Genomic DNA, 26,541 nt, shown 5'->3' with positions numbered 1-26,541 from the left:
CCTGTGTGTAAATACTTCTGGTACATGATCTCAGATGAAATACACCTGTTTCAGAAAAGCCTCAAGTTTGTTGGGGAGCATATATAAATAAACAGAATCTTAAAGTTCAAGAAGCTATAAAAATACTAGGATAAAGTTGTGCAGAAACAATAATTAGGGTTGGGCTCATAGAAACATTCTAAACTAGGAACATTCCTCAGAGCGCCATTAAATCTATTCTTAATGTGTCTCAACCACAATTCTGCCTGGAGAACTTAGTGAGTCTTTAAGGACAGTATTAAAGAAGCAACCAAGAAGCCAATCAATTCTGAAGGAACTGGAGAAACCTGCAACTGAGATGGGAGAAATTGTCCATGGGATAGCTATCACCAAGATGCTCCACAAACCTGTAAAATGCTATGTGTTGTACAAAGCCAAAAGCACTTAGAATACCATCACCACAATGAAAAACAGTTGTGGCAGCATCATATTGCCAAGGCGGGAGGTGGGGGATGCTTTTTCTAGGCATAGCCTGGGAAGTTGGTGAGCACCAAGGGCAAGATGGATGGAGCACTTCTAGAGAAAAAACTGTTCCAGTTTGCAAGGGGCCTGGGAATGGGGTGGAGGTTTACCTTCCAGCAGAAAAGGACACTAAACATGCAGTCAGATTGTCACTGGAGTGGTTAAAAGCGAGGACTTGAATGTCATAGAATGGCTCAATTAAAGTCCATTTGCCAATCTGACTGAAAATTTGTAGCAAGACTTGAAAGCTGCCCTCCCACCTGATAGCACTTTTGCCTGTAAGAATGAATCCAGGATTCAGATCGGCAAAATTTACCCAGTTGTTGCTTCTACCACTTATTGACTTAGAGGAATGAATACTTATGCAACTAATCAGCACCAGTTTCTATTTAAAAATAAAAAATATTTTGCACCATGGTGGTGGGTATCTTGTGTACTCAAGTAAATCTGTTAACTCAATTTCACTTCCAGATTGTAACACAATAAAATGTGGAAAAGTCAGGGAAGGGGGTAAATACTTCTGCAAGGCACTGTATTCTGTCTGTGTATGAACAGACAGAATACAGTATATTCTGTCTGTTTACAGTGTATTCTGTCTGTCTGTATTCTGTCTGTGTATTCCTTAGTTGTCAGATCTAAATGTTTCTATTTGCTTGGTCATTCTAATGTTGTCTGTACATTTTTAGCTGCTGATTTGGTTTATTCCTTTCACTTTTATGCCTTGATGTTTATTTTATGCCGTTTTTTGACATTCATTCTATCTTTGTATAACTCCCTGGAATCTACTTTTGTGGATAAAGGGTTCTCTACTATTTTAACAAATGTGGACTACTGCAACAACTACACCTGAATTAAAAAATAATATGTTTTATTGTATGCTAGCCTTCCCCAACCTCGGTCTCTTCAGATGTTTTTATTTATTTATTTGATTTTATTTACAACTTTTCCATACTGTCCATTACCAAATAGTCTAGGGACGGTCTTAGAATAAAACAAAGTAAAGCACAGCATCAATTCTGTACAATGAACCCCCAATTAAAATCACAATCTAAACCTGAAAATACTGGGAAAATAAAAAGGTTTTGGCCTGGCACCAAAAAGAATAAAGTGGCAATAGATAGACCTCTCTGGGGAGTATATTCCATAGCTGGAGCACCACCACAGAGAAGACCCTTCTCCGGGTAGCCACCCTCCTAATCTCCTTCAAGGGGGGCTCCCAAAGAAGGACCTCTGACCCAGATCTCAAGGGGCAGGCAGGCACATATGGAAGGAGATGCTCCTTCAGATATGTTTTAACCTACAACACCCATCATCTCTAAGAACTGGCTGTGCTTGTTGGGGCTTATGGACCCAAAACACCTGGAAGAGCCCAGTTTCAGGAACGCAGTTGTACATGCTTTTGAGACAAGGCCTAAACATATTATAAGTATTTTATTTTTAATCTGTGCAATAACAAAGGTTTTCCGCCCAATTACAAACAGTTAAAATAATATAATACAAATTGCCAAAACAGTCCAGGAAAATCTAAATGCAGACATTTATAAGAAGAGCCATAACATCTCAAACTCTCTAAAATCTCCAAGAGAAAAGAAAGGTCTTTGACTAGCACTGAAAACAGAACATAGGGTCCTGGGTGAGCCTCTTTGTGGGAGAGTTTCCATAAATGGAGCACTACAACTGAGAAGGCCCTCTTGCTTATAGCCCCGTTCCTCTGACAGTGGCATCTAGAGAAGGATCTTTCAGAATGACTGAAGGTACCAATCTGAAAGGCTCCAGTTCAGGGAATGCTGCCTTGCACTCCCTGAAAGGACTTGGATTGTGGCAAGGAAAGAGGGAAGTGAATCTATGGAATAGTACAGAAAGAGCCATACTATTCCTGGGGGAGAATGGTATCTGTTATCTTTTGTGCAAGAAGGAGGACTTAAAACTAGTGGCTATTTGGTAACTGAATGATAGCTACAGTGACACTGCCTTGCCCAGTCATTAAAAACGTCTATATATGATCACATCAGACATTAGTTCAACCCTGGAGCCTCTAGCAACAAAATCCATCAGCCACGCATGATATCATTTAGCACAGAGGGGTAGGACAGCTATGCTGCTGTGGCAGACCAAGCGCTGGTATCTGACAGCTAAAGTAGTGGTATGCAAACCAGCTGGGTAGAGAAATGGGACACTAGTGGTGGAATGGGAATTATGCAGCTAAACACTGTTCAAAAGGCTTTACCAGCCACAGGGGAAGCAGCTACAGTAATAGAAGGTGGATACAGGGACAGGAAAACGTTTTCAACAGAATTGCAGCTACCTTTCAATGCAGCAGTACAGAGCTGGCTGGTTTGCAGCTATGGCAACATGTCCACTTGTATAAAGAGCACGGTGTGTTCTGTATTCCCTGGAAAAGGTTGTACATCTTGTTCACCTTCCCAATTTCTTCAATTCCTAAATCACTGTTTTTAAGAATGCACATATTGTTTGGTATTGATCAATACCAAGTCAGACTTAGGATGTGTAACAGATAATATAATGCCTTTCTCTCTGTATTTCATCTTTACAGGCAAAGCTAATTCCAGAGGATTATCATATGGTCAACAGAGGCTAAAATCTAATGCCCACTCACCTGGGCGGAAGCCTCATTGACTCACTAGCAATTATTTCTGAGTACACATGTATAGGATTGCCTTGTTAAATTGCTTTTCTCAATCCAGTTCCGACAGGTTGGAACTCTGTCTGGATCCTTTCAGCTTCAATCCCTTTTCATTTTCAGAAAGAATACGTTTTGGCTCAGTTCTTATGCCTGATCTCTTGCTTGCTCCACTATACAATAACAGAAATACAAATGAAGAGTCCTTCATAGCTTCAAGAAGCTTCCATCATGCAGTATTTTTCATTCCCAGGAACCTCCTATTGCACATCTTCAAAATACCTGAGTTCCAGTCTGTTTCTCTAGCAAGATCATTTCAGTGGGAAGGAAATTATACAAGTTGATTTCCCTGCTCTCCTGCCCTCACTCTACAGTTCCAGCATAGCATCCTTCAGAAGAGGAAAGGGTGGAGAAGACTGCAACAGGATGCAGGCAGTGGAGTAGCTCAGAGCCGAGCCTGGCTGGCTGGCTCCAGTTAATCACATCAATTAAGGCCTTCACCCTTGCACTGTGCTCAGCCCATCTGTGCTGCAACTATTATCTTGTGCCTTCTTCATTTACTTTTTTAATATTCAAGAATGCACGAGCCATCAGACTGACATGTGCTTTATGAAAGACGACGACTTTTCTGCCAGCTTTCTTAGAGTCGCATTCCCTCTCCAGAAGATTTTGAGCAGTGAAGATAATGTGTAGGGTGAAGAAACTCAAGTTCAAGGGTTAAATCCATCCCACCTAGGATCCGGGAAGTGTGTAAAGGAGGAGGTGTTGCTCTTCACTTTCATAAAATTGAGCAAACTTGATATTCTAAAGTGTGAAGACTCCTCCACAAAAACTCTATGGGTGACGATTCCTGGCTCCAAAACTAATTTAATCGTAGGAGTATGCTATCATCCTCCAGACCAGAATACTCAGGTTGATCTTAGATGGAAAATGAAATCAGGGAGGCTTCAAACAAAGGCAGTGCTATAATTATGGTTGACTTCAACTGTCTACACATTGAATGGTTAAAATGTATGTCAAGTTCTTATAGAAAGGTTACATTTCGTGATATCCTAAATGATTATGCCTTAGAGCAGATGGTCATGGAACCAACCATAGGTGAGGCAATCCTGGATTTAATCCTGGGTGAGCTTACCCAGGACATAGTACAAGATGTAAATGTTGTTGAACCTATCGGAACAGTGACCACAGCACTATCAGATTTAATATACAATTAGGTGGAAGATTGCCAAAAAGGTCTAACACAGTTGTGTTTGACTTTAAAAGAGGAAACTCCTCTAAAATGAGGGAACTGATAAGAAAGAAGTTGAAGAGGGGATTCAAGAGGGTTAAATCTCCTTGAAATGCTTGGAGATTGCTCAAAGCCACAATAACAGAAGCACAGATAATATGCATACAACATGTGAGGAGAGGCAGCACAAAATCCAAGAGGTCACCAGCAAGTAACAAGCAGAGTCAAGGAAACTATTTGAGAGAAGAAAGTTTCATTCAAGAAATCGAAATCTTGCCTAAATCAAGAAAACAAAAGGGAGCACAAATTTGTACAAGGGAGATGTTACAGATAATAAGAGAAGCAAATAAATGTTTTGATGAGAATATCAGTACAACATCAAGGCAACAAAATTTTATTTAAATACAGGAGAGGAAAGAAATGCACTAGAAGAGCAGTTGGAGCACTGAATGATAATGGAATTAAAGGAGCACTAAGGAAGGATAAAGAGATTGTAGAGAAGCTGAATGAATTTTTTTCATCCGACTTCACAGCAGAGGATGTCGAGTAGATGGCTGTTCCTGAATTTATGTATTCTGGAAGAGACTCATAGGGATAAAGGCAGATAGTGATGACAAAAAATGAAATTCTCAACCTTATTAATAAACTGAAAGTCAGTTAATCATATAGCTCAGATGGTATCCACACTAGAGTTCTTTAAGAGATCAAATGTGAAATTGTCGACCTTCTTAGCAAAATATTGACTATGTCCCTAAAAGCAGCGTTTCTGGCAGATGATTGGAGAATGGTACACGTGACAGTAATTTTTAAAAAGGGATCTTGGGGATGAAGGGATCCAGGGAATTACCAGCCAGTTAGCTTTTGGATAAATTGCTTGAAAACCTTATTAAAGATAGAATCAGTAAGCATATAGAGCAAAAAGCCCTGTTGAAAGAGAATCACCATGATTCTTACAAGGGTAAATTTTATCCCACTAATCTGCTGGAGTTCTTTGAGAGTGGTGGCATAGTGGGAAATGTATACATGGGGAGGGGTCCCTTCATGGTAGTCAGAGCCACGCCCCATCACAGCTACACTCATTGCCAAGATTATGAGTTCTATAATTGTACAATAAAAATGAGGTTTGGTGCTTTGTTTGAATTTCTGTTGAGTAATGAATGCAAGATTAGGCCATCTCTTTTTCAGGAGGAGCAATCACCGCTTCTAGAAGTTATAATGAATGAATGATGTTTTAAATTACATCCATACCCTGCTCTCCAGCCAAAAAGCTCCCAGACTGGCTTATATGGAATTAATAAGGCTGTTCCTGTCCACAGGCTTGCTATCTAAAATCATGACATACAAGGGGAAAGGAACAGGGAGGAAAGAGGAAAAAAGGAAACTTGGCCACTAATTACCCACTCTTATAGAAGCACATGTAGTTATATTCTCCGAAGAGCAGTAGTCTGGATTGATAATCACTGTTTGATTTCTTTTAATTTTCTGTGGTCTCTGCAACCACTGATTGTGTGTGTGCCTATGTGTGCAAGATCCTCCATGAGTCCAGAGTCCAGGTGTTCCAGTTTCTCAAAATATCCAATAATCTTGTATTGTGCTTTCACTGGATCCATACTGAATCCTGTGTAAAATAGCCTAACTGAAGCAAGAGGAGCTTAAGGCTATCAGAATTCATGGCTAATTTTTCCCATTGATTCCAGTGAATATACTCCAATTACAATACTTCTATCCCACTCCAGCCATTATTTCTCCCAATTGCCTAAATAACTGGGATTGGGGAGGGGGTAAGGGGGGGTGGGAGGTACTTTTTGGAGCAGCAAAGGAAAGCTGACCACATGTTGCTGAGGAGCAGAAGCCAACCATGAGGGAAAGTGTTACAGAAAGCACACAGGCAGGCCTCCCCAGATAGATAGTTCCCAGGAACTTTTGAGAACTGTTGAAAAAGCAGCCCTGAAAAATTCAGGCCTCCAACACAGTGGCAGCTGCCAGGCACGAACCAGCAAAATTAAGTCTCTTGAAAGGCACTGGGGGAGGGACAGTGACCCTGACTTCAGTGATCCAGTGATCACCCCGAAATAGGTGGGAGCTCCCTGACCCCTCGAGGGCCTCCCCCACTACACCCTTGTTTGAGAGTGTTAATAAGGGCAATCCAGTAGACACTGTTTAGTTGGACTTCTGAAAGGATTTTGACAGTCGTTCACCAAAGGCTCCTGGGCAAACCTAGCAGACATGGAATTAAATGAGTGCAGGGCAAAGAAGGGCAACTAAAATGATCAAGGCGTTTGAGAAACTCCCCTATGAGGAATGGCCACAACTGGGATTGTTTAACTTAGGAAAAAAAGGCAAGTAAGGGGAGTCATGATAGAGGTGTTTAAAATTATACTTGGTTCAAAGAAAGTAAAGAGAATGAAATTATTCTCCCTCTCCCATAATATTAGAACCCAGGGTCATTCTGTCAAGTTAATTGGCCAGAGAATGAGTACAGGTAAAAGGAAGAACTTCTTCACACAGTTCATATTTAATCTATGGAATTAACTGCCACAGAAAGTAGTGGTGGCTACCGATTCAGGTAGCTTTAAAAGGAGACTGGACAAATTCAGGGAGGAGCTACCAATGGCTACTAGCCTCGCTGGATACATGTTGCCTCCATTATCAGAGGCAGCATGCCTGCATACACCAGCTGCTGAGGAACTTGGACAGGTGGGACTCTTGTACCTACCCATCCCACTTGAGGGATCCTGTGAGCAGCTGGTTTTCCACCATGTGACTGGATGGACCATCACCCAGATCCAGCATGGCTCTTCTTATAGAAGCCTGAAGAGGCCTCACCCCTTCTCTTCAACCAGCCAGTGTTTGGTGTTTTCTTGGCTTTTACGCACTTGCCCCCTTATTCTAATGAAATGCTTTTCCTAAAGCAATAAGTGGACATTTTGATCCACCCACCACTGGAATGCAGTTTCCAAGAATTTGTATGAAATGGAATTCAGTCCCCAGACTGAAAGAAATCCAACACCCCTGATGCAGAGGGACAACAATACAGCAGTCTGCTCTTCCAAAGCGGCAGTCTCCCTTCCTAATTTACACAGTATAGGGCTATCCAAAGTAGCACAGATCATTCTCCTACAGACTTTAATTCAAGGAACAACTCCCTGACACTAGGCTAGTTTTCCCATCCTCCTCAAAACTAGCACGGTAGTTAGCAGGTAGCACCCCAGAGTCAGCTTCTAATTGAAACAGAAAGTCTAGAATGGCTGCTGGTTAAACCTACACACCTGGACAAGTCTTCAAGCAGCACTTTACCTTTGGCTACTGAAGACGCTGTTATTAGAATGCAAGCATCACCAAATACTACTATTCTAAAATTCTCCACACTCTTTCATCCTAATTCAGTGGCTGTAATGCCAAGATTAGCGAGTCTGGTCTATATTAGCTTCCAGCAGTCTGTCTTGTGAAAAATAAATTAATGCCTGTAATTTTCTTAAGGCATTATTTGGTATGGCAATGAAAGCTTGCTGCAGTCCAGATGGCCCTCATGAGTCAGTTTATTCTGTTACCAAATCTTAAATTGAGACTTCCACTAGAAGAGGAAAGATGAAATAATATTCTTCCACATATTAATCTTACTGGTGTATATTAAATTATGTTTGGGAGTTCTGAAGAGGAAGTATACCCCAGTTTTAGGAAATTCAAAAAATTTTCCCCAAATTTCTATTAATGAAAATTTGAAATACCCCAAATGAATTTGGGGACTGCATACCCGCAACTTATATGAAAGTATGCATTTTGCATATTAATATTCAGTGGTATTAAACTCTTTAGTACAAAATATAAGAGTCTATTTGAAAATTTCTTCAGAGCTGGGGTATGTTGCCAGTTTCTGGACTAAATATCATAGGTTCAAATTCACTGAAGTTGAAAAATGCTTTCTTTGTTGTTTGCAGAGAATGTAAAGAACAGCACTAAATATGCACCACCAATTGTGTAGTTTGATATTTACTTTTTCCTGTGGCTTCCTACATACTCTGTGAGTGAACCATGTATGCTCCTAGCTCATATGCAGCCTCGACCCTGTGCACAAATGCGTAGCCCAAGCCAAAGCCAAATAGCATAAGAACTGCAGGATCTAGTAACCTTCCAGTGCTAATAACCACCCAATACCCAAGCAGGTCTCGGAGGCCCCTGGGGTATGCTTCCCCATGACACTGACTAGGGCCTTGGGCAGTGACACCAGCAGAGCCAAAAGCTCTGTGCAAAAGAGCCTTGCACCCTTCCACTATGCTCCATCATGCCCTTTCACGCTTTACGCACTGCTGCCTCCCCTTCTGTGCAGGAAACTGCCTGGAAGCTGGCGGAAAGCAGTCCCTTCCAGTGGTTCTAGACTAGGGCAGCTTTTACACTTAAAAAGCTCCTCCTGCTTTTTAGACAGGGTTCCAACAAGAAGCAATACCAAAGAAAGGGCTTCTTCTCCCACGCCGGCCCTGTCTGACTAGCAGGCTTCTGGCACAGCTTGTAGCTGAGGCCTTGCAACACAGGTTGAACTGTAAATTTGTGGGAGGGTTCCCAATTTCAGGCCATACTCAGCAAGGCTCCAACTCCCAAAGTTTGAGGAAAAGAGCACCACTAAGGAAAGATGAGCATTCTGGAGAAGACCTTCCCCTCCTGGCACAGCTTCCTCAGCTTGGCTTGCCCTCCTCTCCTACCCAGCTGGAACCTGGTCACTGCCGAACAAAAATGGCTGATAAGCACCACTTTGTGGAGCTCAGCCCTTCTGTCACCTCATCACCACTTGACTCGGCCAGGAACAAGGCAAGGCATTTGCTCAAGCACAGTGACCCACCACCCCATCCAGTTTGGAGGCCACCACTCTGCCTCTGCTTATGTCTTGCAGCAGCCATAATATGTTTTATGTTCTTATGTATCTGCAAGAGCTAAAGCCCACAGATGCAAAGCAAGAAAGGTGTTGCATGTTGTATTTGAAGGGTTCCCATGGGATCCCCCAATGTTTGTTTGTTTCTTTCTTTCTTTCTTTCTTTCTTTCTTTCTTTCTTTCTTTCTTTCTTTCGAGTGTACTAATTAGTACACTTATCCTGTTGAGTGGTTTTCTTGTGCTTGTACATGTACTTTTCAAATGTTAGGGCTAAAAGGTTTTCTTCCAGTCTCTGGGCTTGGACTGAGAGTTGAAGGAAAGCTCTTCCTCTTGGTGTCATTTCTTGCTGGATCCCTATCTGCCAATTCAGAGGCTATGCTCCTCTAATACAGACAGTGGCCCACCCTAGAGCCTCCCGGGAAAGGGAATTTACACAGAGTCCAAATGTTTCTTTCCTACAGAACCAACTAAGTTGGGCTTTGCAACTGTGACAAGCTGTTTAAGAACATATTATAATCATGTTAGCACGTGCATTCATGCGCAGCAAACAGCAGAAAACTCCTATTTTGAAAACACTGCATGTTTTGTTTGTTTTTACCTCCAATCTGAATTGACTTCCAAAAATCGAGAAACTCCAGTCTGTGCTGCAGCTCCATCAATATGGACGGAAACATCTGAAAAAGAGAAGGAATGACATTTCTAAATAAATAGACCCTCAGGATGGAGATACTTGAAAGCAAGAAGTAAGGCCTTCAATGTGTTTTACTGCCAGAACTAAGCTCAGTCCTTTCCCACAAATATTTCTTCCAGGTTCTCCCCTGCACATTTTTTTGTTTCAATGACGAGGCTCCTGTTGTGTATCTCCCTTGCGAATTCCCTTTTGGGTAGTACAGAGGAAACCTAAAGTATAGAAATGTATCTACTTGTCAGCACTTTTTGTAATATGGAAACAGTGACAGGAAATCTTCAGATGATGCAAGTTTGCAAATACCATTAGTCTGAGCCAGCATAACCAATGGTCAGGGATTATGGGAGCTGTAGTCCAACATAATTAGGAGGGCCACAAGTTGCCCATCCCAAATGTAAAATCTTTGCCACTGCATCAAATAAGATACTCCTGAGAAGCCCAGTTCAGAAAAATAATGTTTTACAAAACAGTGGGGTGAGATTAAAAGGGTCAGCATGCCAAAAGGAAGAACAAAGCAGTGAAGGTGGACAGACATGGTGGGAACAGGTTCTTTCTCATTGCCAAAATTCTTCTTTAAGTCAATGAGAGCCAGAGCAAAGTGGTTACAGAACCTCATTAGGACCAGGGAGTTCCCAGTTCAAATTCCACTCAGCCATGAAACTTAACGGGGTAACCAGTGACCCTGGTCCAACCGCACAAGGTGCTTGTGAGGATAGAATAGGGTGGGAAAGAACCATGCATGCTGCCTTGAGTTCTTTGGAGGAAAGGCAGGATAGAAATATAAATAAGGCATCCGATATAAATAAGGAACCTGATGGTGCTGCTGGTCCCCTCCAGGTCTATAGTTCAATGATTCTGTCCCATGGCTTGTAAACAGCATCTAGGCAGCCACAGGAAAAGAACTCTGACCTTGGAGCTGGGGATCAGTGCTTGGATCACCCCGCTCCATAGCTGGTGTAAAAAGAACTGTGCCGACAGCCTTTCCAACATCTCAAGATTGACCTCGGAGAAGAGGTAAAGAGGGCAATCAGGGAGAGGAGAGCACACATCTTGGCAGCACTCCAGCCTCCTTCCCTCCCTGTCCAAAGTGCCACAGCCAGGCAGGCAATAAAGGGCATCTAGCTGATTCACAAGCTGAGAGGTTCCTTCATGTTCCTCCCATCATGCCTAGGATGCCAGCAGTTGTCCTAGTTCAGAGGCTTATGGGCATCCCCACCGGATTGCTCCCCAAACAATATAATTGCTAGGGAGTAACCGGGTATTAGACCTACGTAGTGTTGCATGAACATTTTTCAAGGTTTTCTTTTTCAACCATTCTCCTTCAAATAAAAAAAAAAAAATGTTCAAGCAGGAAAATTTGGATAAATTCTCCCAGGTGAGAAGATGGGGACCAGGTTGTCCACACTGTTGGCAGTGCCAAAACCAAAAAACTCTTTGGAGGGAAAGAAAGAATCTGTGCCACAACCACAGTTCATAATGAGCTCTAGCCAGACAAACTGTTGGAGAATTTCTCCTCCCTTGAAGAAATTTGATGAAATGTTCTCCCCTACAACTCCCTGCTAATTTCTCTGCTCATAAATAGGGTGGAGATTTGTGAGGCCATTTGTGCACAGCTGTAATTATAACACAAAAGCCCTTTTCATGAAAAGGTTCAGGCCGGACATCTTTCTTGATTAACCTCTTCTGAGGTTTGTCTCACCCATCCGGCTGGGCTCAGACAGAGAAGTCCGCCTCGGGGATCTCCCAAACTTCTCTGTCTTTCCTTCCTGGTAGCTGCCTTCCTTTACAGCAAGGGTGTTTAACCTCTTCCAGCTGAATAGCCAAACTCAATTTCAAAGAAACTTTCGGAGGTCATATTCCAGTGATGGGTGAAGCCAAACCACAAAAGATTGCCAATCCATTTTAGCTTCAAGCTTCTGGACCAGTAACAAGCCTCCAGAAAGGTGTTTCCTTTCCTGAGGATGTGAAAAAGCTGTAAAAGCCAGGAAGCCACCAAATGATCAGTGGCGGGAGGCCCAGAGAGTCAGATTTGGCCTGCTGGCTTGAGGTACAATGCGCCTGCTTGACAATCTTCTCTGAATGGACTCTGCTGACTTACCATCTCACCACTAATAGTCATAATGATTTGTACACAATTATGACAGCCTTTAAGCAACAGTGCTCTCCCGTCCCAGTATTACAGCTACTGTCAAAGAAGTAGTGTATGATAAATGTCAACTCAGCTCCCTCATGACTCCCCAATCGCACCCCTCCCGGAGCAAAGCAGATTTAGGGAGACTTGAGAAAAGCTGCCCCGAGCTGGGATCTTTCCTTCACAATAGACTGTTCTTTGGCAAAAACTCTTTATTTCCAGTGTACATCCACTAGCCAACAAAGGAAGAATCTGAGCATGCATAGAGGAGCAGCTTGTTGAACCCAAGAACACTCCTTTTCGGTGACCCTAGGCCCACCCATCTGGATGTGACCTGTGGGATGGGCAAGCCTCCTAAAGTGACACAAGCCCTCTAGTTGACTTGCCCTTCTCTCCCGGAGCTTCATCATGGGGTCAAAGACAGGGCCAGGCTCTTCTAGCTCCTCTCCCATGTCCCCTCTGGCCCCCCCAAACCCTGTCTGTTCCCAGAGTCTGCCTGACTACCCAGAGATGGTAGCCCTGAGATGAGCTTTTCTGCCTCTGCCATCTTTGTGTCTATAGGCAAGGACTCCCCATCCTCATCCTAACAGTCGGTCCCACCTGGCCCTGGAAAGCTCACCAAGAATAGCTGCTTCTCTCATTCCCATCAGCAGCCTTTCTCAGCCAGGGTTCCTTGGGTCCCCAGGGCTCTGTGAAAAATCACTGGGGATTCAGCAAGAAATCATGGAGAAGAAAACATATGTTCACATGTGCACATGTGTGCTTATCACAGAAATATATATTTAATATATTAATACATATTTTATATGAGGGGGGACCCAAGAAAACAGGAATTATCTCTTGGAGGGTGGGCCCCTTGTAATACACATTTTCCCTGCTAGGTGAGTGTTCCATCTGCATAAGCTGGGCGCTATGAGAGGTCGTGTTTGGCTTCAGTGAGGTTTTTTGGAGACTCTTTCAACGGGTTTACCTATTTCGTGATGGCTGATTTACATGCACAACATACAGCAGTGAAGTTTGGTTCATCTGAGTGTTCAGCAGCTTTTGACCAAAATGGTATGACCCGAGTCCCTCACCTTCCCTATTCACCCGATCTCACTCTGTGCAACTTTTTTTTTTTTGTTTCCCCGGATGTAAAATGTCCTCAAAGGGACATGTTTTGCCGATGTGGAAGTGGTGAAACAAACAAACAGCAGAAGCACTAAAAGGCATCAAAATCGATGAGTTCAAAACCATTTTTGAGCAGTGGAAAAAATGTCTTGATAGGTTTATTGCATCAAATGGAGAGTGCTTTGAAGGTGACTGAAGACTGAACATGTAAAAATAAATACACGATCTTTTATAAATAAATTCCTGGGGTTTTTGGGTCCCCTCTTATATATCACTGTGTTTATATTATGTAACATAAACACACATGGTGGGCCACTGGTGAAGTCTCCTTGGGCAGAGATGGTCTATCTGTAAGGTGCAGTGCTGGGACAAAGAAGTGGAAAGGCTGCTGCCTTCAAGACTGTTTGGTGGGTCTTTCCCACCATCTGAGCTAGAGGGGCCTTCCTCCTCTGAATCTGGAAATCAGCCCTAATGGGGAGCGTGGCAGAGAGGTATGTCACATTAATGAAATAAATAGCAACAATAATAAAATTAAATGTTGTGGTACTTCGGAGTACATGTGCATAGGCTGGACTGAGCAGGTTACAGTTATTATTGTAATACAGTGGTAGCTCAGCTCACGAACGCCTTGGTTCACAACCAAAAATTTCATAAAAATTTTGACTTGGGTCACGAACTCCACATCGGGTGACAACCAAGATCACAGCCATCTCCCCCGCACCCTCCGAGTGGGGAGATGGCCGCGATCGCAGTCACGTTCATGCAGGGAAGACGTGCGTGATTCCTGCAGGAGCATGCCCGTGATCGCACACGTCTTCCCTGCACAAACGCACTCGGGGGGGTCGGGGGAGATGGCCATGATTGTGTCCATCGTTCCTGCAGCAGCACGCCCGTGCCAGGATTTCTTTGAGAAGCACCACCCCAACATAACTGTAATGAACAGAGTGTTGAATCTGATGAATGATAACGTGGTTTCTCATTTCCAGAGGGTTATGCAGTGCAGGGAAAAACAAATGACTATAGACAGATTTTTCACTAAAATTGACCCTGCAGCTAAGAGACAAAGAAGAGAGGAAACCCCTGAAAGGGATCTCCACAATGTCCTTATGGAAGGGGACTCTCCCTCAAAACAATAACCCCCCCCACCCCCCGACCTAGGTTTTCCACTGTACTGTACAGTACTTTGTTACTTTGTTGTTCTTTGTCACTTTGTTTCAAATTTTTCTGATTAAAAAAATAGTTACAGAACGGATTAACCTTATTTACATTGAATCTTATGGGGAAATTTGACTTGGATCACAACCAGTTTGGGTCACAAATGGATGGATTTGTGGAATGGATTAAGTTCATGAGTCAATGTACCACTGTACTCATTAGGATAATTTGTAATTATTTGTATGCAAGGGTTTCCCTAAGACATGAGAATTATTTCAAGGTTTCCCCAATGTGAAAAGCTTCAGCAGGGCAGCTTAAGAGCGAAGAAATGCTAAAGTAGGAATGAGTCCTTCACAATCTTTTCTACTCAAAGTAGCTCCCCTTTCCTCAAAGGGAGAGAGGTACAAAATGTGTTGGCAAATGCATGAGCACATAAGATGTGGCTTGCCAGCACCTTTGCCAGAAATTTGGCAATAACTATAAATATAAATTATAAATAAGCAAGTTATAAAATACTTGCTTAACTTTTGAGACAGCTTTACACACCTGATGTTGAAGGTACTAACTGGTGCAGTTTCTGCATAGCAACTCCTCCAGGATAATTGAAGTGTGAGATGTAGAGCGATGTTCCCGAGTAAGCAGCATTAGCTAGAAGGTGTGCTACAACCAAGAGGGACCCTATCTTGTACACCCATGACTTCTTGTAATTGTTGAGACTGTGACGAAAGAGAAAATGGTACGATACTTAATTACTGATCTTGCCATCACCAACTTTACCCAACAATAGCATGGAAAATCATTAAAATTGCTTCACTAGTAAATTTCAGAAAATGAGGATGCATTTGGAAACAAACAGGAAATTGTGGTTTATTGTTATGTATGCAGACCTTGAATTCACATCTTTTGTTTCTTCTACTTTCCTTTTTCATGGCCAAGAGGAGAATGGAAGCTTTTGCTTCCATTTGCAGCCAAAGATAGTTTATGATGAAACCCTAATCTTAGGTACAGTTTATTGGAAAAAGCCAGCTTCATAAACTAAGATTTCCAGTTTGTCTTGTTTTAATAAACCAGTGAAGACTAACTAGAATTTGTCTGGGATTTGACATAATGCTAAGTTGTGGTTAGCAAAAATGGAAGCAAACACTTTAAATCCCCTGTTTGTGTCTGGGTCAAGAGGAGGGAGGGAGACCACGAGCTCAAGGCTCATTCACAAATCAATACGTAAATTATTACTGCATTACTCAGATTTTATTTTCTAAGTATTCCTTCAGTTCTGGAGGGATGTCTGATTAACTGAGCAAGTCAATCTTAACATCTTTAATTCTAGTCTCTTGTATTTCTGCACCTTATCTTCATACCATTAGCCTCCCTGGGAATATAACTTTGCTATTTTTACAGCTAACTTTTTCAGAAAATTCCTTCTGTACTTAACCTCTAATCCATTAAACAAGTATGGAGCAAACTGTAGCCTTTCAAATCTTCTGGCCTACAACTTCCATCACCCAAGCCAGCACAACCAATGGCGAGGGGAGTTGTGCGCAAGAACATGCGGAGGGACACAAGTCGCCCACCCCTGCTTTAGACAGATAGTAACAGTAATATTGCCTCCTCCACTATGTACCTACCTGGATGGTAAGGTCACTTTTGGGGATCCTTCTCTGAGAGCCTCTTCCAAAGGTAGTGAGATGGGTAGCTATGGAGAGGAGAGCCTTTTTGGTTGTGGCATCCCGGTTCTGGAATGAATTCCCCAAAGAGGGGCACCTGGTATGTACTCTGTATTCTTTTTGGTGCCTAATGAAGTCCTGTTTATTTTCCCAATATTTTAATAGTTTAACTTTTTAACTTGGCTTTCATATATTCCATTTTATTCTCTCTTGCTGCTATGCTTCTTGGCAGAATCACAGTGATTACTCTTATGGTATTCTTCTTCCTAATTGTGCATGTGTGTGTTTTAAAAAAGTATTTAATTTTAACTTTTGTTAATTGCCCAGAGAGGCTCGGCTACTGGGCAATATAAAAAGGAAATAAATAAATATTGTGTTCTACCTCCACTCTAAGACTTTGCCAAGCCTTTCTTTCCCAGCTGCCCCATCCCACAAGTCACTTACAAAAGTCAAGAAGCATCACACCATGAAGTGTAGGTGAAGAAAAACAGACAGGTCACCCATATGCCTGCAAGTTATCTGCTGTTCGCATGCAAGGTGAGAGGTCAAGAAAAGTGCTACTTTGAGAAGGGTCACAATAGGGTGGAGAAGTAATGCTTTGGATACAGAAAGCATCCCAGGCTCAGAGCATAAAACCCTGAGCTGACAATCCTGAGCTATCTGAAGCCACGAGTAAGGCATCTTCCTAGGCCCCCTGGCTCAAAAAAGTTGTCTGGCTCTTCAGAGACTTTGGCAGTTGAATAAACCACAATTCTGCAACAAAAAGCTCTGGTTCTACTATAAGAGGCAATTCTGAAAATGGGGAAATGTTTAGATCAACTGAACGTGTGTTCTGAAGAATTTATGATGCAAGGCTCTTCCTGTTATTTCAGACTGAGAAAGAAAGTGTGGGTATTCGTGAAAATACAGACAGAGGAGCTATGTTATGTTATGCCACCTTCCCCACCTTCTCCAACTGGACTACAAATACCATCATCCCCAGCCAGCCTGGCTATTATATACCAACACAACTGGAGGGTACCAGGTAGATGGGCTCGGCAAAGGAATCTCATCTCCAGACTGCTAGAACTCTCCTCTTGGTTACTCTTCTTCTCTCTTTAATATTTCAATGCAATGTAACATTCATAGGACTGTGGATAAGCTACTCATGTTTGCATTGCAGATTTCTAGTTCCTCTGATTCCAGAAGATTTTGTTTCCAGCCTGGATCAATGCAAGGGTCATCATCAATTTATTATTTACAAATTGCCCCGTTTTAGGTTTTAAGACCAATTTTGCCTGGCATCCTAAACACTTGAATAAAGGCCCTGATGGAATGAGACATGTAAGTACCATTTTCTCTAAGTCATTAGAAAACTATCAAGCAATAATAAGCAATAAAGTCAAGATATGTTACTGAACTTACATTCGTGAACAGCCTTTGGCAGCCACTATATTGAAGACTGGAAAAGTGTATATGATAAACCGCAGCTCTTTGTGTGGAAGGAACGAGTACAAAAAAATAAAACCAAGTGTCGGTAAAATTAATATCCTGGTTCTCTTGTCTACCACACCTAATGGTATAAATATAATACTGCATCCCAGAGCACGAGGCAAAGCTGAATAAAAATACCATAAGAAAGGAGAAGTCTTTCAAGAGAAAGGGGTTAAGGATAATTTTGAATGTAAAAATAAATCATTATTTGAGTTAACTATTTCTCTGTTAAGGTAACATCTGCATTTGAGAATGTATCTGATGAGAAGCATATATCCAGTTCTTGTACCTTACATATAAGCTGTTTATACTGATCAGGAATGAGGAGGCAAATTAAGGATTACATTCAGTGTTAGTCTTGCTTAGCATGTTTATACTGAAATGACTAGGTCACAAATTAATCTAACACTGGGTAGAACCCTCCATTTAGTGGGATACCGAAATATGACTGTCCCATTTAGTATATGGGCCATCCAAAGGAAATATGCACCCAAACTAGGCCCAGTGGTAGAAAATACTTGGAAACCAAAGGTGCAGTCCTAGGCATCTTTAAGCATTCTGGATCTACAACATCCAGAATGGCTGTCAGAACACCTGGTCAGAGCATGGCAGGAGCTACAAGTTTTTTCTCTTTCTTGACATGCATAGCATTGCCCCAAAGAAGCTAAGTCAACATTTAAAAGTTAAACCAGCTTAAATACAAAAGATTTGCTAAGCCAGTTCTCAGTAACCATACTATTTTAATAGCTTTAAAAAATATTTTATTGATTATTTAATAGATTTCAATCATTTTTTCAGTCGTGAGTTATTTAGTTTTATCATAGTTGGTGTATTTATGATATTATTTTACTTATTTTATTCTGATTTATGTTGTAAGCCATCCAGAGATGCAAGTAATGGATGGCATACAAATTTTATAAATAAATATGATGATTATACTTATATTTATACGGTTGTATTTATTGATTTTGTTGTGAGCTGTCCAGAGACCCAGAGTGATTGGACAGCCTAGAAATATCCCAAATAAATAATAAATAAATAAAACATCATGAGTAGGTCAGAATATCTGACTCTACTGCTACTGCAAAATTTGCTCAACAGCTAAAGGATACGCCCCAGTTTGAACTTTTGTTCAGAACAGTGTTATACCAAAATACTTTCCCCTCAGGCCATAGAAGCTGCCTCCAAAACACAGAGTCCAATGCCACGGTGAGTCCTAAAAAAAGAAAAAAATCCAGAAAGAAATGCCTTTACAAAAATAACCAATATCTTTGCTTCACAGATAAAAAATAGGATCTGAGTCACAACTGAATGAAAAGCTTCAAACTAACTTGATCAACAGAAAGATACAGACATCCATCCTGCCATGTCAAAAATGCTGTGACTTGAGGCTACAATAATTGCTCCTCATTCTGCCTCATCCACACTTTAAGAAATACCCTAATTAAATACTGCTATTAATTGAAGGCTATGAGTCAAAGGGCAAGTTCATGCACAGATCCAGCTGGTACGATCTCTACACCTGACCAAGTTTGGACACAGGCCTTGGACTTGCACAAAAACATATCCATCCGCATCAACTTGAACTATATGCATGTGTATGTGCTCAGCCATTGGTTCTGGAATGGCTTCTTGCAATGGACAGATCTCATGGGAAGGGCTTTATGTACGTGCAGAAAACCCAATTCATGTAAAATGGTGTGCAGATTCCGCTGTGTAGAAAACAGCCTTCCACAACTTGATGCCCTCCAGATGAGTTGGGAGTGCAACTCCCAGCATGACCACGCTGGCTGGGAATGATGGGAGCCACAGTCCAAATTGTCCAGAAGGCACCAGGCTGGGGAAGGCTGGCACAGAAAATACACTCTGTGGCCATTTGTGAAGCAGATCTAAATTGGTTTCCAGCAAGTCTCCTTACTTGTTTTGTAAATTGCAGTAGTAACATTTTAATTGCAACCTCTACACACACACACACACACACACACGTGTGCATGTGCGTGTGTCTGTGGGTGTGTGCAAGGGCACATGCTTGCATACACCCACAGAAACATTTATATGAACATACTGTTTGTTTGGGGTTTTTTGCATTTCTGCAAACAGAGATACACATATGCACTCTTTTCCTCATCTCCTAAACAAGAACCTTAGAGTACAATCCTGCAAATGTTTAAACTGGAGAAAGTTCTGTAACTGCTGCCTGGGGTATGCTGGGAGTTGTGGAACATTTTCAGTCTAACAATGCACAGGATTGCACTCTTACTCATTTAAGACTGCACTGGATAGTTTTAGAAGAGGCATTTTGCAAGTTCTGCTAGTTCAAAAGCATTGAAGACTTACCTAACCAAAAAGCTCCTGCTGGAATTGCATAGGAAAACAATTTCATAATGGAGAGTCTTTTATTAAACAGTGTCACCAGGAGCATGAGGCCCAAGAATATGCAAAGCTCTGATCTGAAGACAATAATTGCCAAAGCTGAGAACCAGATAAACAGGCGGTGCTTTTGCTGTATCCAAGACGTAAATGCCAGCAAAACTGGTGAATACATAGATTGTCATTAGATCACTGATTTAGTGCTTGAATATGCCAAGCCAATTAACACAATATTCATTATAAAGGCAAAGTGCTACTTAATCCAATGGGAAATACTGAACAAGCACTTAAAGCAAGGTCAATAAAGCTGGTGATGGACAACCTGTGGCACTCTAGATCTTGTTGGACTACAAGTCCTACCATTCCTGACCACTAGTCAGGGGGGGTCAATGGGAGTTGGAGCCCAACATCATCCTGCAGGCCAGTTCCCCCACCCAACAAAAGCAGAAACATCTCCATCTGAATCTGAGAGCCAAGTAAACCAGAAAGGACTTGCAAGGGTTCCAGAGTTATCTACTCAAAGACCACCTTAAGAATTCTACCAGTCACAATGGACAGATTAACTTTATCACTGAAGGAGAAAGAAGATACTGACTTCTATCAAACTTGGGAACTTTTTTATTATTGGCTGGAGAAACGGGACTTGGCTTAGATTTAAAGATGTCTTTAAGTTGTTATAAATGGATTTGATTATGACTATGGAATGTTAAAAAATATGTAGTAGAGGGCTGACCCAGTACGTCCGATGTATTTGATGACTGATGTTTTTAGTAGTAGTTTAAAAAGCTGAATAAAAATCTTAAAAAAAAAAAAAGAATTCTACCTGTCACAGTGAGGAAAGCCCTGCTGTTTCCCCCACAGACCTCTCCTTCCAAACAAGAGATGACCTTATATCAAAGGAGAAGTTATGTCAGCTGAAAAGGACTGAACCTCAGGGCCAAAGCACTGTAGCCCAGGAGAGGCCCAAATGACTACTCAAATGTTAGCGCTTGACTCTCTATGGGCAAGCCAAGACCCACCAGGACTAGCTTCAATCACCACAGCACCCCTTATCTTTCATAATATTTCATTACAGGGCTCAAAGAAAAGTTGCAGATGCTGTGATCCTTTACAAAAAAAAAAAACCCTTTTAATGTATATTATCCTTTTGTACCACATAGCAATGTTTGCTGCCAAATTAAACAGGGCAGCAGAAGCAACCTGTTTTATTCATGATGTAGCTATGACTTAAGTGAATTTAAATTGTGAAGCTATGCATGCCCAACCCCAACCCCTTTTTAAAGGGTTGGGAAATAGCATTTTAAAGGGGCAGGGGTTCCCTTCCCTGATACAGGGAAATGCACGGTTTGCTGTATGGGCCAGTAAACAGGTTAAATTTAGCTTCTTGTCAAGTCAACAAACTATTTTTGCCCTTGCAGGGGAAAACTGCAGTGCAGTCTGCTTTCCAGGGGGAGCATTCAGAGGTAGAGAAAAGGTTCCCCAAACTTTCTCCATGCACAACAAGCTTTGGGCTGCCCTGTCTTAAGTCAAATACATTTGAGTTGCCCTGGCCAGCTCCAACATATCAGAAATGCAGAAGCAGATGTAAAGCATGGAATGGTGAGAACAGGGAGCAAATATTACCTGTGTGCTGCAAAACGGCAGTATAACTGGCAATATATCAGCTTCAGCTAATCTATCAGCTGCATCCCTACCTGGAGGACAACTGCCTTCCAACAGTGATGCATTGGTTACTTCCCGATTAGACTTCTGCAACGCCCTCTACGTGGGGCTGCCCTTGAAGACGGTCTGGATACTTCAGTTGGTGCAAAATGCCAACTGCCCAGGTTGCTGACAGGGACTGGGCATTGTTTTCATATAACCCCAGTCCTCTGTCAGCTTCACTGGCTCCCCATTGAAGTCCGGGCCCAAATCAAGGTGCTGGTTATTACCTATAAAGCGCTTAACGGCTTGAGACCTGGTTACCTAAAGGAGCGCCTGCGTCCATACTTGCCCTCCCGCTCCCTGAGATCGGCGGCAGAGGCCCTCCTCCGGGAACCCTCCGTGAAAGATATTAGGAGGGTGAGTACCCGGAGGAGGGCCTTCTCTGTGGTGGCACCCCACTTATGGAATGCACTCCCCAGAGAGGTCCGCCTGGCGCCATCATTATTTGTTTTTCGGTGCCAGGCCAAGACCTTTTTATTTAAATGTTATTTTAATTAATTGTTAATTTATTTATTGTTTTAATTTATTGCCTGGATGTTTCTAGTTTTTATATGTTTGTATTGTTATTTATTTGATGGAAGCTGCCCTGAGGCTTATGCGAATGGGGCGGCATATAAGAATCCCAAATAAAATAAAATAAAATAAAATAAAATAAAATAAAATAAAAATATGTGGCCATCTAACCCTCATCCCCACCCCTCCTAAGATCCTGTAGCTCTACTGCTGTTCTGAAGATGATGCTCAGCATAATTACTTACCGATAGGAAGTGCAAACACATTGGGCAGAGTTCGAGTGCAGTAAAACATCAGGTGGAATTGAGTAGCAGTTATCAAGCAGAAAATCATAGACACTGTTGAACCAAACTGTTTTCTCACTTCTCTGTGCAATCTCCACAAGGTGTAAATCACGATCAAGCCCAGGCTTCCTCGGACTGAGGGTAAAATGAAATGTAAAAACGGTTTTAGTGTCTGCAGTAGATATCACTGAATGTAACATTGCAAGATGATATAAATTACTCTGGCAAAGTAACAACATGGGAGATTGCAATTACATGGGAAGAAGAGCAGGACAGAACACCCAGGGATACAGGGGTGGTTCCTGATGTGTGCAACATTTCTCATACCTATCAGTTGGGAGTAAAACTTTGACATGTGCAAAAGAGACAGCACATATATGGCCGGGCTGGAAAGTGCAGCAACAAAAATTGGACCAAGGAACGTTCTTGGGACAACACCGGGAAACTCATGGTGATCATACTGCAATTAAAAAACAGAGAAGAATAATGCAGACAATAAAGGAACGATTGCCACAGTTCAAAATTCCATTTCTTGTTCTAATTTAGAGCCAAGGTGGGTGAAATTAGATGAACAGTCACCAGCTTACTTGGCTTGTTACTCCAAAGGGATTTACTTGGTAACAAATGACAGCCTTGCCAGAATTCATACTGCGTCTTATTTTCAGTCTGATCGAGAGCCAAGACAGGAAAGCAGGTTTTCAAGAGGCTGCTATTATACCAAGCCAGATCCTTGCTCTCTCTTGCAAACTAGTGCAACTCTGTAACCAGCTTCTTTAACCCCATGGCCTCCAGGTTTTTGACATGAACTCCCATCTGCCCCAGCCACATGGCTAATGGTCAGGAATCCTGGCAATTTTAATCCAAAACATCTGGAAGACGCCAGTTTTAGAAGGCTGTTCCGCACAACAGACTGTGGCCAGAGTCGTACAATCAGGGAAAGAGGAGAAGCCACAGCTGCATCTTCTATCCAAATCTGCCAGCTGCACACTGCCTCCCTTCTGTAATTACACATGCCACATACAGATTGCCAGCTCGTTCAAACCTGGTGAGGCTGGGTGACAGGGTGGTTTTAAACCACCCAAGAACTCTAGAACAAGCTATGGGCTGTGGGCTGGTTTGGGAGCTGACTCCATCTCCCACCTTGCCAGTTTGGACAACAAAGCCATCTGTGCACCACGCAGACATGTGACTGGCATACTAGGAGGAAGGGAAAGAAGCCACTCTGCCTTCCTTTCCTCCACAACCATGCAAACCTAATCAGTGGTTCTCCACGGCTTCAGGAGGAATCTTTCCTAGCCCTGCCCGCAGAAGCTAAGATCTGAACTTCCGATCTTTTGCATGCAAAGTACACATTCTACTACTCAGCTGCAGCCCTTCCCCTGTACTTTGTTCAAGCACATTTTGGTCTAAAGAAAACAATAAAACTAACAACCTGAACCTCATTCTTCCGACTTCTACTAAGTTCAGCGAGGTTTATTTACGAGTAAGAGAGCAAAAACTGCAGCCGAAGGCTGAGTGTTCCCACTCCTCACAGGCCCTCCCCACCATCCTTAGGTACTGGGATCATTTCAAAGTCTTCTGTGTGAACTTGGGTTTCTACACTCCTTCTGCTCTTTCTGTGCTTCTATAATTGTGGAAACTGCAGCATGGTAAATGCATGGTGCACCAGTTTGTAAAATGTACTTCTCCACATGATCTCAAGCATGGTTCTAAAGGATTGCATAGAAGTTATTCCTATATGAGACCCAGGCTGGCCCTTATGGCCATGAAACCAAAGATTTATTTATTTATTAGCTCTCTATCCTACCTACTAGCCAAAACGTCTCTCTGTCTAAATCTGTTCACTGATTTGTGCAGTGCCGTCCTCCAGATGGAGGGCTCCTAGCACTACCAGGCAAGAAAGCACAATGCAGCCAGTCCATATTTTCTTCCTTAGCATTTTTTTTTTGCAGAAAGAAACTCAAGGCAGAAGTAGTGGAGAAACACTGGAAGAAAGAGTAAAAGACACTGTTATCTAGTCTTCCTGTCTAACCATAAAATTCTGCAAATGATGGGGAAGCAGGGTGTTGTGATAAATGCCCCATCTATAATACTCTTGAGCTGTTCATTGTTGTTCACACAGCAAATCCAATTAGACAAAAACTGAAGTGTATGTTTCCCTTTTGTCCATTTACGTATGAGAAAAGAGTGCAGGAATTATGTGCATAATCCTGAATCACTCACGAGAGAAATACAGAAGGAGGCTTGTCTTTCAATCCACCCACATTTTCTAGTTGTTATTTCAACTCCTTCACACGCATCCAAGATCCTCCTGGTGATGCTACAAACCTCTGAGGCCCATTCTGCTGTCTCTTGGAGGACAATATTTCACACAGCAGTGTTCAAGATGCAGAATAAACTTCCCCCTAACATTAGTCTTGTGCCAACACTTTATTTTTAGGGAGATGTTGAAGACCCATTTTATTTACATAACCTTTCCCTGTGTAGCCTACCATGTAGGTATGACCTATTTTAGACATTAGTTATTATTATTATTATTATTATGACCTGTGTATACTGATTTGAATTCTAAGTGTAAGCAATTCATAAATGTTCACGATCGATGCATTTAACAATGTAAGATGGAGTAGTAATGCTGGGCCTCACAGTCACATGTATATGACAATTCCTAGGTTGTTTTACCCACAAACAGCCAGAGATTACCCTGCTTTGCATCTGGATTACAAAACAACCCAGAACTGGACTTCTTCCATGACATGTGGTCCTTGAACTGTTGTGTTGTTCACAGAGAGTTTTAAACCACCCAGAGCTCCAGCTCCATGCACCATGCAAGCAACCCATGCAAGAGGTCATTGTCGGTTGTTTTGCAATCTGGACGCAAAGCCGAAATGGCATGCAGGAGGCAGCTCTTTCCCACACGGTACTGTTCAAACCACTCTCACCAGGGAAGTTAAAAACATGGCAAGCTGTAAATATGCTACTGGTTGTCCAAAACCTCTGTTTGCTGATATTCAACTCAACAGCACCCTAGTCATGAAAAAGATTTCTCCATCAAGAGGATCCTCAAAAGGAATAATCCCATTCACCTTCTCCAAGTCCAGCTTGTGGTACACAATGTCATGGATGGCCTGCAGATTAAAACTCTCCTCTACTTTCGTAAACGGGCAAACTGCTAAGTGTGTGAAGGCAACAGCAATGATCAGCAGCAGCAGCTGTCCTCCTGAGGGCTTCTTCTCAGCCATGCTGGATACAAAATTCCCACCTGCATTACAGTGAGATCAAAAATGAAAAGGAAGTAAGGATCTCTTCAAAGCCAAGATGCACTTGGGAGATGCAGCAGCATGGCACACAATAAATATGTGTTCAGCAGAAATCTGTTCCAGCACAGATTCTTAGTGTGAGCATCCTATTTATTTATTATTAAATTTATATTCCGCAAGTCAATCAGAACTCTCTAGGACAATCTAGGAGTGATGGGCAACTTGAGTCCCTCCAAATGATTTGGCCTACAGCTCCCATCTTTCCTTAACATTGACTGCCTGTTAGCACCTGGCAGAACGCAGGTTGCCCACTTGTGTAGTGCAAAACATGACATTTAATGACATTACCTCCTATAATACATGGTTTTATGTATAGTATATGGCAGTGCTGTCCTATAGGTATCTTCCAGATGTGTTGGGCTACAAGTCCCATCATTCCATCCAGGATGGGTATTTGTACAACGTATTTGGACAGCACCAGGATTGGAAAAGCTAGTATATGAAGTTGGTTCTGACATATAGAAGAGTAACACTGCTTGAGGCTTGCTTTCATAAGTTTTGGATTTCAACTCCCAGGAGTGCCAGCCGGCATGACCAATGGTCAGGAATGCCAGGATGTGTAGTCCAAGTATCTGGAAAGTGCCAGGTTGAAGAAGGCTGGTCTAGAGCCCCTGACCCACTCCCAAATTTACTACACTAGTTCATGTATTGATTAAGAAGGGTGACTAAGATGACTCTTTTACATTGGTTAATTTGAATAATCTGCACAGCAATAATCTGCTAGAATTCCCTGGATAAATTGTGGAAGAGCACCAAGGGTTTCTGAGTACCAATTTCTAACAGCAGCAACAAGTTACTCATTTATGGAACGAGTGGTAGGGAAAGACTAGGTAGGAGTGGACGTGTGTGTGCATAAAACGATTTGCCAACTTAGTACTGATTACAAACGTCT

General features: G+C 42.2%; 1 protein-coding gene across 4 annotated transcripts in view; it reads right to left on the bottom strand.

Moving 5' to 3' along the window:
- The window catches only part of ALG12 (ALG12 alpha-1,6-mannosyltransferase), a 31,761-nt gene that overhangs the window by 2,994 nt on the left and 2,226 nt on the right, over positions 1-26,541 (bottom strand). For 2 of the 4 annotated variants that reach the window (XM_044423489.1, XM_044423490.1), the window contains exons 2-9: positions 25,416-25,591; positions 22,657-22,789; positions 22,291-22,464; positions 19,796-19,990; positions 18,571-18,674; positions 17,390-17,613; positions 14,868-15,037; positions 9,836-9,911 (exon numbers count right to left, since the gene is read on the bottom strand). In XM_044423489.1, coding sequence (XP_044279424.1) covers positions 9,836-9,911; positions 14,868-15,037; positions 17,390-17,613; positions 18,571-18,674; positions 19,796-19,990; positions 22,291-22,464; positions 22,657-22,789; positions 25,416-25,591 — 1,252 coding nt within the window. The remainder of the gene's footprint in view (positions 1-9,835; positions 9,912-14,867; positions 15,038-17,389; positions 17,614-18,570; positions 18,675-19,795; positions 19,991-22,290; positions 22,465-22,656; positions 22,790-25,415; positions 25,592-26,541) is intronic. The other 2 variants (XM_044423492.1, XM_044423493.1) reach the window with 2 other exon arrangements.

Source organism: Varanus komodoensis, unplaced genomic scaffold (genome assembly GCF_004798865.1).
Source record: "Varanus komodoensis strain SLA01 unplaced genomic scaffold, ASM479886v1 scaffold13_3, whole genome shotgun sequence".
NCBI lineage: Eukaryota > Metazoa > Chordata > Lepidosauria > Squamata > Varanidae > Varanus > Varanus komodoensis.
Note: the sequence above shows the minus strand (reverse complement) of the source record. Positions and strands in the feature narration are given on the sequence as shown.